The 17,812-nt window shown below is 39.1% G+C and overlaps 1 protein-coding gene across 4 annotated transcripts in view; it reads left to right on the forward strand.

Annotated features, from left to right (window-relative positions):
- Positions 1 to 17,812, forward strand: part of GFPT1 (glutamine--fructose-6-phosphate transaminase 1) — a 70,347-nt gene that overhangs the window by 41,522 nt on the left and 11,013 nt on the right. For all 4 annotated transcript variants that reach the window (XM_082744106.1, XM_082744107.1, XM_082744105.1 and 1 more), the window contains 5 exons: positions 1,953 to 2,116; positions 3,023 to 3,118; positions 5,967 to 6,064; positions 10,514 to 10,634; positions 11,483 to 11,640. In XM_082744106.1, coding sequence (XP_082600232.1) covers positions 1,953 to 2,116; positions 3,023 to 3,118; positions 5,967 to 6,064; positions 10,514 to 10,634; positions 11,483 to 11,640 — 637 coding nt within the window. The remainder of the gene's footprint in view (positions 1 to 1,952; positions 2,117 to 3,022; positions 3,119 to 5,966; positions 6,065 to 10,513; positions 10,635 to 11,482; positions 11,641 to 17,812) is intronic.

Raw genomic sequence — 17,812 nt, forward strand, 5'->3', positions numbered from 1 at the left:
CATTATAGTTATGAGTATGGCTGCCTTTTTTAATTCGGAAGTAGTTTGCCACATAATCACTTTTATAAAAGAAATAGTACTAGACTAAGACATTTAGAGTGAGAAGTACTGTGGGATGGTGAGATGCATTTAGAAGTGGAATACCAACAGTGGGGAGGATCAAATGGATCGCTCAGGTTGCCAGCAAGCACTTGAGTCATTCGTTGTGCTTGAAAGTAAGGGGGTCTGAAGATGAGAAAGAGTCGTAGTTTAAGACTGCTGGGATTGCATCATCTCAGTGGGTAAATTAGTTTTGACTGTTTCCTAACCTTTGCCGGAGTATACTCAGTGCTAGGATGCATCATTGTCATTAAGTAGTTTGTTACAGAATTGACAGTTATGGCTTTAATAAACTGGAAATTGCAGAAGCTTATCATCCTTTTGTCATTGACTGATAGGTTCATATTGAACACTCTGAGCAAATCCATGTCCTAGGTTTAGGAGACAGTTGTGAGTAAAAATAAAAATACACTTGTCTGAGGAGTGCCTGACTGGCTCAGTCAGTGGAGCCTGTGACTCTTGATCTCAGGGTTGTGAGTTTGAATGTGAGCTTGGGGTTGTGAGTTCGAGTCCCACGTTGGGGGTGGAGATTACTCCAAAAAAATTTTTTTTAGGGGTGCTTGGGTGGCTCAGTGGGTTAAGCCGCTGCCTTCTGCTCAGGTCATGATCTCAGGGTCCTGGGATCGAGTCCCGCATCGGGCTCTCTGCTCAGCAGGGAGCCTGCTTCCCTCTCTCTCTCTGCCTGCCTCTCCGTCTACTTGTGATCTCTCTCTGTCAAATAAATAAATAAATAAAATCTTTAAAAAAAAATTTTTTTTAAAGAAAAAGTTATCTGTGTGTGTGTGTGTGTGTGTGTGTGTGTGGGTTATCCTTGAGGAGCTTTTCCTTAATGGAGAAGACAAATTTTAATCAATTTTACAAGTATAGAATTCCAGCTGTGACAAAAATGCCTGTAACAGGGTGACTCACTCTCCTGTGGGTGAATTTCTTTAAGGGAGTGACACTTGAGAGATAAGGAGATGCTGGGAGTTAGTTAGGTGAAGAGGTAGAGGAAAGAACATTTCATTTACTGCAGATTGATCAGTCTGTAAGAGCGTGGGATGGGTATGAGTATGGCTGGAATAGAGGAAGTGGGAGATGAGGCTAGAGCAGGAGGTAGGGTCATGGTAAGGTGTTTTTGTTGTTTTCTGAAAAGCCAAAGGAAAGCCATCAAGTGGTTTGTTGGGTGAGAGAGAAATCTTGGTTTGAGTTACCTTTTGATACTCATTTTGGCAGAGATGAAGAATGGATGGAGGGAGGGAAGGAATGTGGTTGGATAAGTTAGCAGGCTGCTGCCATAGTTCATCCAAGATCTGATGGTAGCTTGAACTGGCTTGTGGTGGTGGACATAGAGAGAGACTTTGAGAAATATTTAGGAGTACAGAATGGAAGGATTTGGAGATAGAATGAGAAGGAAATAGCCATGCTTTCTGATTTGATCAAATCTAATTTGGTTTAGCGTGTTGCACAGAGGTCCTTTCGTTCATTGTCCCTAGTAGGGGACACTGCCCTGTAGGGAATGGCTTGGGTAACCAGAAAGTTATCAAAGACTTGCACAATGATAAGTTTATATTTTTTATTTTATATATTTTTAAAAGATTTATTTATTTGAGAGAGAGAGGAGGGACAGAGAGGGAGGGGAAGAGAGAATTTCAAGCAGACTCCTCACTGAGCACGGAGCCTAACATGGGGCTTGATCCATGACCCTGAGATCATGACCTGAGCTAAAATCAAGAGTCAGATGCTCAACTGACTGAGCCACCTAGGTGTCCCAAGTTTGTATTTAAACTTGGTTTTTGTGTTCTAATGGTAGTTTTATTTGTAGTAATCATCCTTGGTTATTCATTGTAATATCTCCTTGAACATTTTTATAGTGCTGTAATAGAACATACCAATCGTGTCATCTTCCTTGAAGACGATGATGTTGCAGCGGTGGTAGATGGCCGTCTTTCTATCCATCGAATTAAACGGACTGCAGGAGATCATCCTGGACGAGCTGTGCAGACCCTCCAGATGGAACTGCAACAGATCATGAAGGGTGAAAGTTTTTGTCATGTTGTAGTTTGGTGTTCTTAATGGAAAGGACACATTCTGCTTCCTGTGGTTGTGTAGGAATCTGATGACAGTGCTGACTGAAATCTTCCAGACAATTAGTGAGGGGATAATCCCAGGAAAGGGGATGATTCTTTGGAAAAATTACCTGCTGCTCTTAAAGTAGTTATTCTTCAAACTAATTCATGGTTTCTTGTTTCTTACATTAAAAAAGAGGCTGATTGTCTAAATAGTTCTTGATATTTTTAAGATACTTTATGAACATAGCTTTTGTTCTGTTCTTTATTCCTCTCCCGAGAGGATATATATGTATAGAATATATAAATAAATGTGGATAGTAGACCTTACCTCATTAAGGTTGTTTTGAGAATGAAGAGAGCTAATTTATGTAGATCCTTCAGAACAGTACCTGACACACTTAGGCCTACTATAATGTTTGCTCCTGTGAACTGTTAAGATGATTTTTCTTAAAAATGACTTTTCTTTTCCTTTCTCATGGGGTCACGGTGGGCAAAAAGCTAACATTTATTCCTAACTGCTACATGTTAGGTCTCCTCTACACTAACACACAACAGTGCTGTGAAATAGTTGCTGTTCTTATTTTATGAATGAGGGAATTTCCCCAGAGCCATTTAGGTGTTCAAGGATAGAACCATCATTTGAAACAAATCTGACTCTAAAACTTAAGTCTGTCCCCCTCCTCTGTTTTGTTCTATCTGCGTGTTTTAGGTGTGAAGTTAATAAAGTGAGTTTTCCTCCTTAACGTATTTTTCTTCACACAGGGCAAAATGTCCTATGTGAATATTGTACTCTACTGCCTTCCTGAGATTATGTTACAAAAGGTAGACTTCAGTTGGTACAAATTTTTTAATGATACAATTTGTTACTTTAGGCAACTTCAGTTCATTCATGCAGAAAGAAATTTTTGAGCAGCCTGAGTCCGTTGTGAACACGATGCGAGGAAGAGTCAACTTTGATGACTATACTGGTAATGAACTACAGATGATTATTTTGGAGCCTCCTGTGGGGGTTGGCACTGGCAGGGCCTGAAAACTCCTTGTCCTTTATAGCCTGACAGAAAGCTGTGGCTGCCGGCCATCAACAGCGCCCAGTTGTCTGTCACCCCCCCCCCCCCCATATGAGAATCCAGTGACGTGAGGTGCGCCTAGAATTGTCAGATGCCAGAGGCATAGAGCAGGAGGTAGATCAGTGGTTACCAGGGACAGGGAGAGTGTTTCAGTTTGAGAAGATGAGAAAGTTCTGGGGATGGATGATAGCAATGGTTGCCCAACAGTGTGAACGGGCTTAATGCCATGGAGCTGTACCGTACACTTAACAATGGTTAATGTTAAATTGATGTACATCTAGGGACGCCTGGGTGGCTCAGTTGGTTAAGCAGCTGCCTTCGGCTCAGGTCATGATCCCAGCGTCCTGGGATCGAGTCCCACATCGGGCTCCTTGCTCTGCAGGGAGCCTGCTTCTCCCTCTGACTCTTCCTTCCACTCTGTCTGCCTGTGCTCGCTCTCACTCACTCTCTCTCTGACAAATAAATAAATAAAATCTTAAAAAAAAAAAATTGATGTACATCTATTTTACTGCAATAAGAAAGGGGAAGTAATAACTAATGGTTGTCAGAGGTCGAGGGGATAGGGATAAAGAGTGACGCTAATGACTGTGGGATTTGGGACAGGTGATGAAAGGTTCCAAAATCAGGTGGTGCTGATGGTTGTACAGCTCTCAATATACCAAAAACCACTGACTGTGGACTTTAAAAGGTTGAATTTATGGTACGTGATGTATCTTAATAAGGTAGTTGTAAAAAATGTAAAAACTGGCTAGAAAGTCACATTTGAAAATTTGTCAGTATTAGCATGATTTTCCTGGAGTGGGGCAGGGATGTCCTCCAGTGTACCATTAAAAACATTTAACCTCTTTTCACTTCAGAAAACCTTTTGGGGCACTTGCTGTGTAGCAGGGACTCTTCTGGGCACTGTAAATTCCAAGAGGAGTGAGACCTGGTCTCTCTATTGGGAAGCTCGCATGTATCTGCTCAGCCTGGATTTTCTCTCTCAGTTTCTAAGTGAGTGAAGGTGTGAACTTCCCAGAGGCTTTCCAGGTGTTTGCTTAATGCCTTCTGGGATGACATATACCTTCCTGCCTACCTAGGATGAGCTGAGAGGGCAGCCCTGGTCGTCTTTCTGGAAGTTCTGCCTGGACCCTGTGTCACAGGAACTTGGGCACCTGCAGAGATGAGTTTGAGATTGATGTTCTGGGGACCTAAGTTGTCTCTAACCTCTTTATTGCAAACTTCCATTTTGGGAACATGGCTCATTCATCGGGACTAGTTTAATAAATAGTGTAGCAAACAAACTTTGGGCTAAACTTCTCAGCATTAATTCATTTTTGACAAATAATTATTAGGGTGTAAAACTCTCATCCTGAATCTGTGTGTCATATATGCAGTGTTAAGTGTCTTCTTCCTTATGCCAGCCATGTCCTGGTAATGATTTCCAGAGATGTCCAGAGAATGATTTCTCTGAGTAAATGCTGTCTCTGTGTCTTTTTCTTTTTTGAGCAGCATCAGACTTTCTCAACAGGAGAGATCTGTTGAAGCTGAATTATAAATAGAACATCTTGTGTTCAGAACGTCATGTTGAACATAGCAGGGACTATAGGGAAGTTATTTCTGATATGGCCTCTTTGAGGTTCTTATAAATGTAGAAGGGGGCAAATATATAAGTACTTAAAGGTAAAATTAGATAAATGACACTAGAGACAGTTTAATGTTGAGATGTTTAAAGTTCACTGTTGAACTTGGAGTAGACAATAAATCTGTCTGTGGGCAGGGGCTTTGGGGCCAGGGAAGGCTTCACGAAGCAGGCAGGCATGAGTTTCAAAGATTTGGAAGATGACACAGGAGCACTGCAGTTGGAGAAAAGAGTGTTAGCTAAGGGGGGAAGATAGTGGAAGACCATGGGCAAGCTATTGGTGTGGTCCATTTTGCCACATCTACTACCTGAAGAGAAGTAAGGAGCAGTACGTCTGGGAAAGAAGATGGGAAGAGCTGCCAAAGGGGTTCTTGAATGCTCTACTGTCAGGGGAGGGTGTGGGGGGACCTCCTTGTGTAGAAAGTACAGAACTGTTAGGAGGCTTAGGAGCCAAGGCGATCTGAACTTCACTGGAGTGAACTCGGTGCTAGTCTGAGCAGTGTGCCCTGGAGGGCTGAGAGGCTGAGGTGCAGTTGCCACTTAGGATGTTGTCCTGTCTAGGCTAAGGCGATGGGGAAGGGAAGGAGAGAAGTAGGAGCTGCGTTTGTGGGTGTGGGGACAGGGGCTTGTTGAAGGGGGTTGAGCTGGAAAAACTGGGAGAGTAGCAGTAAAGACCACCTATGGTAGTCTTGGAAGAAAGATCAGGAAAAAGATTTATTTCACAAGGGAAGACAGAGAAACTTTCAGAAGTTCATGATTTTAAAAAGGACTTTTATCAATGTTATCTTCCTCATAAAAGTTCTTTTTTTTTTTTTTTTTTAAGATTTTATTTATTTATTTGACAGAGAGTGAGCACAAGTAGGCAGAGGGAGAGAGAGGGAGAAGCAGGCTCCCCACTGAGCAGGGAGCCTGATGTGAGGCTCCATACCAGGACCCTGGGATCATGACTTGAGCCGAAGGCAGAGGCTTTAACCCGCTGAGCCACCCAGGCGCCCCTTTAATTTAGTCTTCAAAGCCGTATATAAAATGGTAATGTTTCCCATATTGGCAGTGGACACTCACGAAAAGTGATTACCTATTTCCTGTGGTCCTTTCCTCAATAATTATATTCACAAACTTTTATTTCAGTGAATTTGGGCGGTTTGAAAGATCACATTAAGGAGATCCAGAGGTGTCGGCGTTTGATTCTTATTGCCTGTGGGACGAGTTACCATGCTGGTGTAGCAGTAAGTGTCTTCTTGAGATTTTAACTGTTTGAGGTTGGATATCAGAGTGTGTCTATGATACACCATGTAAAAATTATGCTTTGTTAAAACACGATGTTACCTTTTTATGTTGTTAAGACAAAAATCAGGAAGGTGGGGGACAGAAATGTTAATAGTAGCTGCTTGGCTTATTTATCAGTGGAAAATTTGCTTTAGAAAGACTCTTAGATATATAGGTGGCCCACCTGCGGTGTCTTCATGGAAGGCAAAGAGTGGGAAGATTTTTCTGTAGGAGCAGTCCTTAGGTTTTGCTTCTCATTATTTTCTTGGCTCAGACAGATGGCTCGTAGCATGTGTGAACCTCAACAGGATTTTACTTGGTAGGCGCATTTCTGCAGACGAAGGAAGTCTGCTTCTTGTCAGACTTCGTTCTTTATTTTTTAGGAAGCTAAATTAAAACAAATTTTAGTTAAATTTTTTCTAGTTTTATTGAGAAATAATCGACATACATCGTTGTATAAGTTTAAGACCTATGGCATGATGATTCAAGTTAGATATATTGTGAAATCTTGGCCACAGTAGGTTCGGTTAACATCGATCTTCTCATAGAGGTACAATAAAAACAAAAGAATAAAGGAAAGAAATTTTCCTGTGTGATGAGAATTCTTAAGATTTACTGTCTTAACACCTTTCCTGTATATCCTACCGCAGTGTTCGCTGTAGTCATCATGTCATACATTATATCCCTAGTGCTTGTTTATCTTGTAACTGGAAGTTTGTACCTTTACTACCTTCCTCCAGTCCCCTCTCCCCCACCCCTACCTCTGGTAACCAAAGTCTAATCCCTTTTTCTCTGAGTTTGTTTTGTATTATTTTTTAGATTCCACATATAAGTGAATCATACAGTATTTGTTTTTGTCTGTGATACTTATTTCACTTAGTATAATGCCCTCAAGATTCATCCGTGTTGTCACAGATGGTGGGATTTTCTCATTTTTCATGGCTGAATAATAGTATTCTGTGTGTGTGTGTGTTTGTGTGTTTGTGTGTGTGTGTGTGTATGTGTGTGTGTGTATGCACCACGACTTTATCCATTCAGCAATTGATGGACACGTAGGTTGTTTCTGTGTCTTGGCTTTTGTGAATAATGTTGCTGTGGACACGAGGATGCAGATATCTTTTCAAGTTAATGTTCTCTTTAGCTTTGAATATATTCCCGGAAATGGAATTGCCAGATCATATGGTAGTTCTATTTTTAATTTTTTGAGGACCTACCGTCATATTTTTGATGACGGCTGCACCAGTTTACATTCCCACCAACAGTGCACAAGGGTTCCCTTTTCTCCACATTTACACCAGCATTTGTTTTCTCTGGTCTTTTGGATAATGGTTGTGCTAACAGACATAAGGAGATACCGTAGCATCGTGGTTTTAATTTGCCTTTCCCTAATGACTAGTAATGTTGAGCATCTTTTCATGTACCTGTTGGCCATTTGTGTATTTTCTTTCTTTCTTTTTTTTTTTTAGATTTTTATTTATTTAACACAGAGATCACCAGTAGGCAGAGAGGCAGGCAGAGAGAGAAGAGGGAGCAGTTTCCCTGCTGAGCAGAGAGCCTGATATGGGACTCGATTCCAGGACCCTGAGACCGTGACCTGAGCCGAAGGCAGAGGCTTACCCTCTGAGCCACCCAGGCACCCTTGTATATTTTGGGGAATGTATATATTTGGGGAAATGTATATGCAGGTCATTTGCCCCCCCCCCTTTTTTTTTAAAGATTTTATTTATTTATTTGACAGACGGAGATCACAAGTAGGCAGAGAGGCAGGCAGAGAGAGAGAGAGGAGGAAGCAGGCTTCCTGCTAAGCAGAGTGCCCGATGCGGGGCTCGATCCCAGGACCCTGGGGTCATGACCTGAGCCAAAAGCAGAGGCTTTAATCCACTGAGCCACCCAGGTGCCCCCATTTGCTCATTTTTAAGTTGGGTTGTTTTCTTTTTTTCACTTGAGTTCTCTATATGTTTTGGATATTAGTCCCTTACTAGATACTTGGTTTGCAAATATTTTTTTCCTGTTCTGTAGTGTGACTTTTCACTTTGTTGATAGTTTTCTTTGCTGTGATTTGATGTAATCCCACTTTTTTATTTTTATTTCGTTGCTTGAACTTTAGGTGTCATAGCCACGAAATCATCACCAAGACCCATGTCAAGAAACTTTGTTCCTGTGTTTTTTTCTAGGAAGTCCTTGGTTCCAAGCCTTTCATTTAAGTGTTTAATCTATTTCAAATTAATTTTTGGGAAGATGAAATTCTGTATCAAAGATATGTGTTGGTTGTCAGTGCCAAAGCATAGGAGTGTAATAGTCTTAGTCCAATAAATGAGATCCAGATGTAGTTTTCTTATAACTTCACCATTTACAATGCTGTTGGTGTCAACTTCTGTAAGTACAGAAGACCCTTACACATTCAGTTTCTACTTTGAGAGTTTATGACATACTGATTTGGGGGCAAAAATATCTATGATCTGTACCTGTGGGAGCCAGTCATATAAGTAGTGATGGAAATGGGGTAGTTGTCCAGCCCTTGCATCTCAGTCCTCTCTCAGTTCACTCCTCAGGTCACCTGGTCTAAAAAGGAAAGTCTAGAAGTCAGTATTGAAGGGAAGTATTGAAGGGAAGAGTTCTAGAAAGTGGTTGTTTCAAACGTGGGGGGAAAAGAGAATGACTTGAAGACATGAGTGTGAATGAGAGGATTGGCCAGTTCCCTGGTGGCTTTATATCTGTTGTTACTGAGAGACCCCTCTATTCAGAAATAAAAAATTTGATTAAATGTTTCATCTAATGCTAAACCTGAATTTTAGGGCAGAAAATATATGCTATGTTAGAATTCTCTAATTAGGAAATTTGAGAAAATGTTAAGGTTTGTTTTGTTTTGTGTTTCGGTAGATGCTGAGACTACTTTAGTTAACAAACGTGAGAAGTCCCTTTGGAGTTTATCATACAAAATCATGTTGTTAATTCTATCTAGTTTTTGGTTTTTTGTGGGTTTTTTTTGGTGGAGTCCAAAGTGAATGACACATATGCATAAATGCTTTTTTAGTGTATAATATATATCCTGAACAATAACAATCAACTGAACTCATTCTAAGTAAGTTTGCTTTTCAAAGTGTTACTTGTCTCTGGGTTCTTACAGTGACATAGAATAGAATTTATGACAGTGTATTAATCTCTTCCAGTGTAAATATGTCATGCTGTGTATTTATAAAGAGTTACTTCCACTGAAAGAAAAAGACATTTATTAGCACAGATAAACCTTGAGATTACTTAAGCAAGGTATGTTTTAAAATATCTGTTAAGTTGCTAGATTTGTATCTTTCTCTTTTTATTTTGAAGAATATAATTCCAATGGAACATTTATATCATAAATGAGGCAGTAAAGTTTGATTTTTGTTTGTTTGAGGGAAAATGTCCAGCATTTTAGGGTCAGTAACATAAAATTAATAAGTAAAATATAGCACTGGAAAAGATTTGTTAAAAAATAAGATTTTATCTTTGAAGACTTTCTGTAAGTGGTGTTATAACATTGTTCCAAAGTGCCAAACCAGAGTTACAGAATAAAACCATTTTAGTTCACTTTTGTGGATGGAAAAGTTAAAGGGATATGAAGTAAGGAAACCTATTACAGTTCTTCAGTCCTGTGAAGGAGGAATGCAGTGATGGGGCAAGAGGATGGGGCCCTTTGCCTAGAGTAGCAGGTGGTCTCCACAAGTAAATGTGTGCACCTACCTATAGGGCCTCAAATTTTTGCTGCCTCAAGGTTTACATTTTTCTATTGTCTTGGAGGTTTTCCAATGTTTAGAGTAAAAGGAATTGGATTAGAATGGAAATTAGTAAAAGAAATGCTAAGATGCTGTTGGCTTAGCATCTACTTCCCTCTCCATACTACAGATTTTGGAAATTGTGAGCTTGAGCTTTCTTAAACAGGAGTTCTAAAATGTATTGATTTTCTTTGGGAACGTTACAACTTTATGAATACATGGTATTTTTGAAGTGCTTAATTTTTCACAAGGGGTTTATGTGTCTTTGGTTCTCTCTGAAATCTCTCAGTGACTTGGTGTTATATGAATTGCCATTTCAAGATTAGGAATTGGGAAGTTAGAGATAATAGACAAGCTAACTCAACAGTGCTTTTTCTACTTCTCAAAACATTGTATTTGTGTGGGTGTATTTGCTTTTACGAATACATGCATTGATAACTAAAGAGTCTTGTACTAGGATGTTAACAGCACTTGTATCCTGGCTGGGGGGGATTTTGATTATTTTTTATGCTTTAATCAGTATTGTTTGTATTTTTTAATAATGCATGTCTATTTTTATAGTCAAAAAAGTGAAAAGTGTACATTGACTCCAAGGAAGTTCAGTGAGAAAGAGTATTTGAAGTAGGGTTAGACAACTGAATCGTCTTTTCTCTGCAGACACGTCAAGTTCTTGAAGAGCTGACTGAGTTGCCTGTCATGGTGGAACTTGCCAGTGATTTCCTGGATAGAAACACTCCAGTTTTTCGAGATGATGTTTGCTTTTTCATTAGTCAGTCAGGTATGCTAATTTTAAAGACTTGAAGGAAAGGAAAGTCATTCACTCTAATAATTATAGCATATCTTGGCAAAAGCTGATATTAAAAGATAAACAGGTATTGCAGATGACCTGACAAATATAGATATATATTGATATTATGTAATTCTCTATGAGTTAGTAAAATTAACACATTTTACACTCAAGGAGCTGAATTTTTAAAGATCAGAAAAGGCGATCATAATAAGTAGGAACTTACTATTTAAAGTTTTACAAATCTATTATTTTAATTATTTATTTATTTAAAGATTTTATTTACTTTTATTTATTTGACAGAGAGACACAGTGAGAAAGAGAATATAAGTAGGGATAGTGGGAGAGGGAGAAGCTGGCTTCCCACCAAGCAGGGAGCCTGATGTGGGGCTTGATCCCAGGACCCTGGGATCATGACCTGAGCTGAAGGCAGATGCTTAATGACTGAGCCACCCAGGCACCCCACAAATTCATTATTTTAAAGTGCATGTTATATATATATATATTTAAAGATTGTTGTAGAGAGTGAGTGTGTGTGCAAGCTGGGGTGGGGGTGGGGTGGGATGGAGTGGGGAGAGAGAATCTCAGGCAGACTCCCTGCTGAGCATGGAGTAGAGCCTGATGTGGGGCTCCATCTTAGGACTGTGAGATCATAACCTGAGCTGAAATCAAGAGTCAGACGCTCGACTGATGGAGCCACCCAGGCACCCCTGGTGCATGTTTTAAAAAATTTTACTTAAATGATACTGTTGAAAGTGTAGTCGTTTTTTTGTTTTTTCATCTAAGAAACAGTGTCTGCTGACTGCTCTGGTGTTACTTTTGTCTTCCTTCTTACATAGGTGAGACAGCAGACACCCTCATGGGTCTTCGGTATTGTAAGGAGAGAGGAGCTTTAACTGTGGGGATCACGAACACCGTGGGCAGTTCCATATCAAGGGAGACAGACTGTGGCGTTCACATTAATGCTGGGCCCGAGATTGGTGTGGCCAGCACGAAGGTAAGTTCTTGACTTAGTTCTCTTAATTTTGTCATCATAGTGGGGGTGGAACACACTAATCCATACCTTATAGTTCTTTTGTTAGCACTTACAGAGCTCATATAGTTTACTAATCATAAGAGTCCGTAATAGATAAAATACCCCCGAGGCTAAAAGGGACAAGCGTATTTAAGTTCCATGCCAGCTGTTTCCATTCATCGCTCCTGTCAGTGCAGCAGGGTACATGGTAAGTCTGATGCCCTCTTCTTTTAGTAAGTGTAGTAGGGAATTAGAAAAATAACAGATTAGGAGCATCCAGCTTAATTCTAATAATTTTTGACAATTTACATACTCATAGCTTCTAATAAATAACCAAAATACACATATTACCTGTGGAAGTTTGTAAGGAGGTATACACTTTTTGATACAAAATTTGCCAGTCTGGGGGTGTCTGGGTGGCTCAGTGGGTTGAGCCTCTGCCTTCAGCTCAGGTCATGATCTCACAGTCCTGGGATCGAGCCCCGCATAGGCTCTCTGCTCAGCAGGCACCCTGCTTCCCCCTCCTCTGTGCCTGCCTCTCTGCCCACTTGTGATCATTGTCAAATAAATAAATAAAATCTTTTTAAAAATTTGACAATTTAACACAATTAAAATGAGTATTATATGACAATATCTGTTTCTATTTGGATACTATATCTGTGGAGACTTAGGACTTAAAACACCTTTTTTTTTTTAAGGCCTATTGAGACTACTTTGCTCTTTGAAATTGGAATATACATTAAATTTAGTATTAGTAATAAAAATAGGAATCTTAAAATACAAAAGATGTTCTCTCTCCACAATTGTATTACTCTTTATGATTTCAACATTTCTGTTTTTCTGCTTAAGCATAATATTTCCTACTGATTGTCTAATAAGATGCTTAGGTATTGGTGGATTTGATTCTAATTAAGGGATTGTGGAAGATGATGTTAACACGTACAGAACCACATTTGAATTTTTTCCTCTTAAAGAACCTCAGATTTTTTTTTTTTTTTTTTTCTGGAAAATTTGTGATTCTTTTGTAAAAACCCTGAGTGAGGTATTTTGTTTCATGGTTACTTTGATGTTGCTAACACTATAATTTACAGAAAGCTGAAACCTGAATTTTCTCCATGTGGTAATTAAAACATGTAAGATGTTTGTGCTTGGGTTTCCATTCTGTGCCTGAATAAATATCCAGCTGCCCTCAGGAGCAGCTTATGGATTTTTGGAACAGTATCCATACAGACAGCTTTGATCAGGGATTGGAATTCCAAAGCTCCTTTATTCACAACACATGGTGAAACAAGGGCTTCACCGTGGTATATGTGAGATGTGGGGGTCATAGCACTGAATGGCTGCTCTTGACTTAACTTTTCAAAAAAAATCTTTCTTGAATTGTGAACTGCCTGGGGAAGTTCAGTTTTTTAAATTTCTAATTCTCTTTTTCACAAAAACTTCAATTTTTTCAACATTTTATTTTTAATATTTGACTTATTACAGAGAGCACAAGTGGGGGTGGAGGGGCAGAGGGAGAGGGAGAAGCAGGCTCCCCACAGAGTAGGGAGTGTGAATGAGGGCTTGATCCCAGGACCCTGAGCCGAAGGCAGACACTTAACCAACTGAACCACCCAGCTGCCCTTTCTTAACATTTTATTATCATCGTTTTCAAACACACAGTGAAAGTTAAAGGAATTTTATATTAACACCCATATGCCCATCACTTAGATTCTATCATTAACATTTGTTTCAGCTCTATTGAGGTATACGTTTCACCACCATAACATTCACCAATTTTTGGTATATAGTTTTAGTAAATTTGGCTGTGTAACTGTCATCACAGTCCTGTTTTAGAAGACTAATTCACTTAAAAAAATGTTCCTTTGTGCTCTTTTATAGTCAGCCCCCCACCCCTGCCTCTCAGCCTCAGCCTGAGGCAGCTACAGTTGCTTTCTCTTGCTGTACTATGTCATCTTCCAGAAATTTCTTATAAATGGGATTGTATAATACATGTCTTTTGTGTCTGGCTCCTTCTCTTTAACAACATAGTGGAAAAGGGTTTCACCGTTGATGTTTTTGAGACTTTTTTATGGTGTTATTTCTAGCAGTAGTTCTCTTTTTTGCAGGTCTTTTTTTTTTTTTTTTTTAATCTTTTTATTTTGAAGTATCTTTAGGGTTTATAGGAAGTTGTAAAGATAGTAGAGAAGTCCATGTACTTCTCACTCAGTTTCCCCCAATGGTTATACCATGTATAAGAAAAAAAGCGTCTTTTCATAGTATATATTTTAATTAACGTCTTTAAAAAAATGGTTCCCTTAAAAATTTTAGTAAGTATGATAGTCTTTAATTTTTCTTGGACTTTAAAGTAATTTTGTGCCTTAGACATTCCGGACTTAGAGTTACAAAAGTTTTGCAGTGTTTAGTCGTAGAGCATTTCTGAATGGTAAATAGAAGTTTTTATGTTAGGAGGTGATCAAAGAAGTTCATCATTGGTCCTCATCCCTGGCCCTGTGATGGACCTAGCCCAAGAATTCTATAATCTTGATTATAAAGCTCCAACTTTGCCTGAAAAACTGTCAGGGTTAAAGAGAGAGAGATTACAGAGTTTCTCATAATATCAGACTGTAGACAGTTTGATATTTCTGTAGGAATTGATGGGCGTAAATGTGCAGATGTAACAGTTTTTTATGTTAGTGCAGGTGTTTAAAATTTAACCACAGTACTGACTTGTTGATTTTTAAAAATAAACTGATACAGCTTTTGGCCAAATATAAAGCAAAACCAAGTTTAAAAGTTCAGAGTCAACTTTTTCCTGGTAAATTCTTTCAAACCTCAGTAAATTCTAAATGTGAGGTGTAACTTACTTTTCTAATAAGTGGTTTTCTGGTATCTGTTGGTGAAATGAAAAACATGAAATTGGAAATTAAGCTTTAATGGGAATGCAATGGAAAAATGTGTGCGTTAAAGCTATTCTGTTCAATATTTATACCTAAGAACCAGGGTCGAGATGTCTTAAGTCCAAATAAGGAAACATTACCCTGTAGAATAACAGTTTTAGTCATGGGCTGGAGGAACTGGAACTCATCTGATTGGTTTGAGCTGGAAACAGTTTAGGTATGCCAGGGGTCCCAGATGGTGGGTTTCTCCCCCATCCTGATCATATGTTTTGTGATTAATTAGTTAATTGAAAAGTAAGCGTTAGTAGGAAAAGGTAGACCAGAAAGGCCTGGAATTAAGAATACAGATGTGCCCATTAGCTTGAAGGCAAGGGACTGCAAATCCATGCCAGTGCTGTGGTGAGCCTGCTGGTGGACCCCATCATAGCACAGGGACAGGTAGCTGTGGAGGAATGTATGAGCAGCTGGCTGCTGGGAGGCTCAGCAAGAAGTAGGGAGTCTCATTTAATTATTGGGAAGTTTCATTTAACTGTCAGGAGCTTTAGCAGATTGTGATTTTATTATACAGAAGGCTCATTATCCACATTATGACAAGAAGATAGTCATTGATGAAGTGATCCCTTATCCTGAGAAGAGTCGTAGAAATTCAGCCTATAATCTACAAGAAAACTCCGAATAAATTTCTTAATGTTAAAATTATACATAATACTCTAGCTGGCTATACCACAACAGTCCTAGTAATTTTAGAATAAAAATATAAATAAGAAACTCAAATTCCTAAAACATAAAATTGTTTCTTTAAATGACCAATGAATTAAAAAGATACCAGAACTACTATTAAAAAGTCTTAGTACAACAAAGATAAACTCAAAATGGATAAAAGACCTCAACGTGAGACAGGAATCCATCAGAATCCTAGAGGAGAACATAGGCAATAATCTCTTCGATATCAGCCAAAGTAACTTCTTTCAAGATATGTCTCCAAAGGCAAAGGAAACAAAAGCGAAAATATACTTTTGGGACTTCATCAAAATCAAAAGCTTCTGCACAGCAAAGGAAACAGTCAAAAAAACAAAGAGGCAACCCACGGAATGGGAGAAGATACTTGCAAATGACAGTACAGACAAAAGGTTGATATCCAGGATCTATAATGAACTCCTCAAACTCAACACACATGAAACAGGCAAACATATCAAAAAATGAGCAGAAGATATGAACAGACACTTCTCCAATGAAGACATACATATGGCTATCAGACACATGAAAAAATGTTCATCATCACTAGCCCTCAGGGAGATTCAAATTAAAACCACATTGAGATATCACCTTACACCAGTTAGAATGGCCAAAATTAACAAAACAGGAAACAACATATGTTGGAGGGGATGTGGAGAAAGGGGAACCCTCTTCCACTGTTGGTGGGAATGCAAGTTGGTGCAGCCTCTTTGGAGAACAGTGTGGAGATTCCTCAAGAAATTAAAAATAGAACTTCCCTATGACCCTACAATTGCACTCCTGGGTATTTACCCCAAAGATAACAGATGTTGTGAAAAGAAGGGCCATCTGTACATCTGTACCCCAATGTTTATAGCAGCAATGGCCACGGTTGCCAAACTATGGAAAGAACCAAGATGCCCTTCAACGGACGAATGGATAAGGAAGATGTGGTCCATATACACTGTGGAGTATTATGCCTCCATCAGAAAGGATGAATACCCAACTTTTGTAGCAACATAGCCGGGACTGGAAGAGATAATGCTGAGTGAAATAAGTCAAGCAGAGAGAGTCAACTATCATATGGTTTCACTTATTTGTGGAGCATAACAAATATCATGGAGGACAAGGGGTCTTAGAGAGGAGAAGGGAGTTGGGGTAAATTGGAAGGGGAGGTGAATCATGAGAGACTATGGACTCTGAAAAACAACTGAGGAGTTTGAAGTGGCGGGGGGGTGGGAGGTTGGGGTACCAGGTGGTGGGTATTATGGAAGGCACAGATTGCATGGAGCACTGGGTGTGGTGAAAAAATAATGAATACTGTTTTTCTGAAAATAAATTAATTTAATTAAAAAAAAAAGTCTTAGTACAGAGGTGCCTTGGTGGCTCTGTCAGTTAAACACTGACTCTTGTTTTTTTTTTTTTAGATTTTATTTATTTATTTCACAGAGAGAGACACAGTGAGAGGGAATATAAGCAGGGGGAGTGGGAGAGGGAGCACAACGCGGGGCTCGATCCCAGGACCCTGGGATCATGACCTGAGCACAAGGCAGATGCTTAACGACTAGGCCACCCAGACTCCCCTAAACATCTGACTCTTGATCTCAGCTCAGGTCATGATCTCAGGGTCCTGAAATGGAGCCCCTCTTTGGGCTCCACTTAGCAGGAAGTCTGCTTGAGATTTTCTCCTCTCTCTCTGCCGCTACCCTCCTCGTGCTCTTTCTCACACACAAATAAATAAATCTTAAAAAAGGGGGGGGGTGCAGTGCACTTGGGTGGCTGCAGAGACCAGAGACTGCAGGAAATGTCACAAGCCAGTAGACAAAGTGTGGGTGAAATGGAAGAAAAATTGTCTATTTATAAGAGTAGAAACACAAGTTTAACACTTTGCACTAAAATCAATTTCAGATGGACTAAGAGTCAAAAAGGGGCAATGAAGACAATAGAATGAAGAAAATTTAATCATACTTAACTGATGTTAGGATGGAAGGATTAGGCTTAAAAGTACGACTCAAAATTAAAAAAATAAAACTTGCTAAGTTAATAAAGACCATTATAAAAGGGTTAATCCAAACTGGGAAAAAGTATTTGAAACATAACAGTGAAGACATTCTTAGCACCAACAAAAAATAAACAAAAGCCCCCAAAACTCCCAGATCCAGAAATAAGTAAAGAACATATAGTTAATTCTTAAAAGAGAAAACATCATTGGCTAATGAACATGAAAACCGTCTTTTCAGATTTAAGATATGTATGATAAAGTGGTAGCGAGAGACCATTGTCTAACAACCAAATGGTAAAAGCTTATTAAAAAGATACTTTTAAGTATTGCAGAAATTGTGGCAGAACACTCATCTCACAGTCTCATACAGCTAATTGGAATGAAAATAGTCTTGGTCGTTGACTGCATATTTTAAAACATTCACATTTCTCTAGCCTAGGAAAATAGATGTCTCTTAGTTTAAGCTTTCATCAGTAAAAGTTTGTTTTGAGCCTGCGTGTTAGGCATTACACTGAATTTTTTTTTTTTTTAAAGATTTTATTTGTTGATTTGACAGAGA

Source organism: Mustela nivalis (genome assembly GCF_964662115.1).
Source record: "Mustela nivalis genome assembly, chromosome: 8".
Taxonomy (NCBI): Eukaryota; Metazoa; Chordata; class Mammalia; order Carnivora; family Mustelidae; genus Mustela; species Mustela nivalis.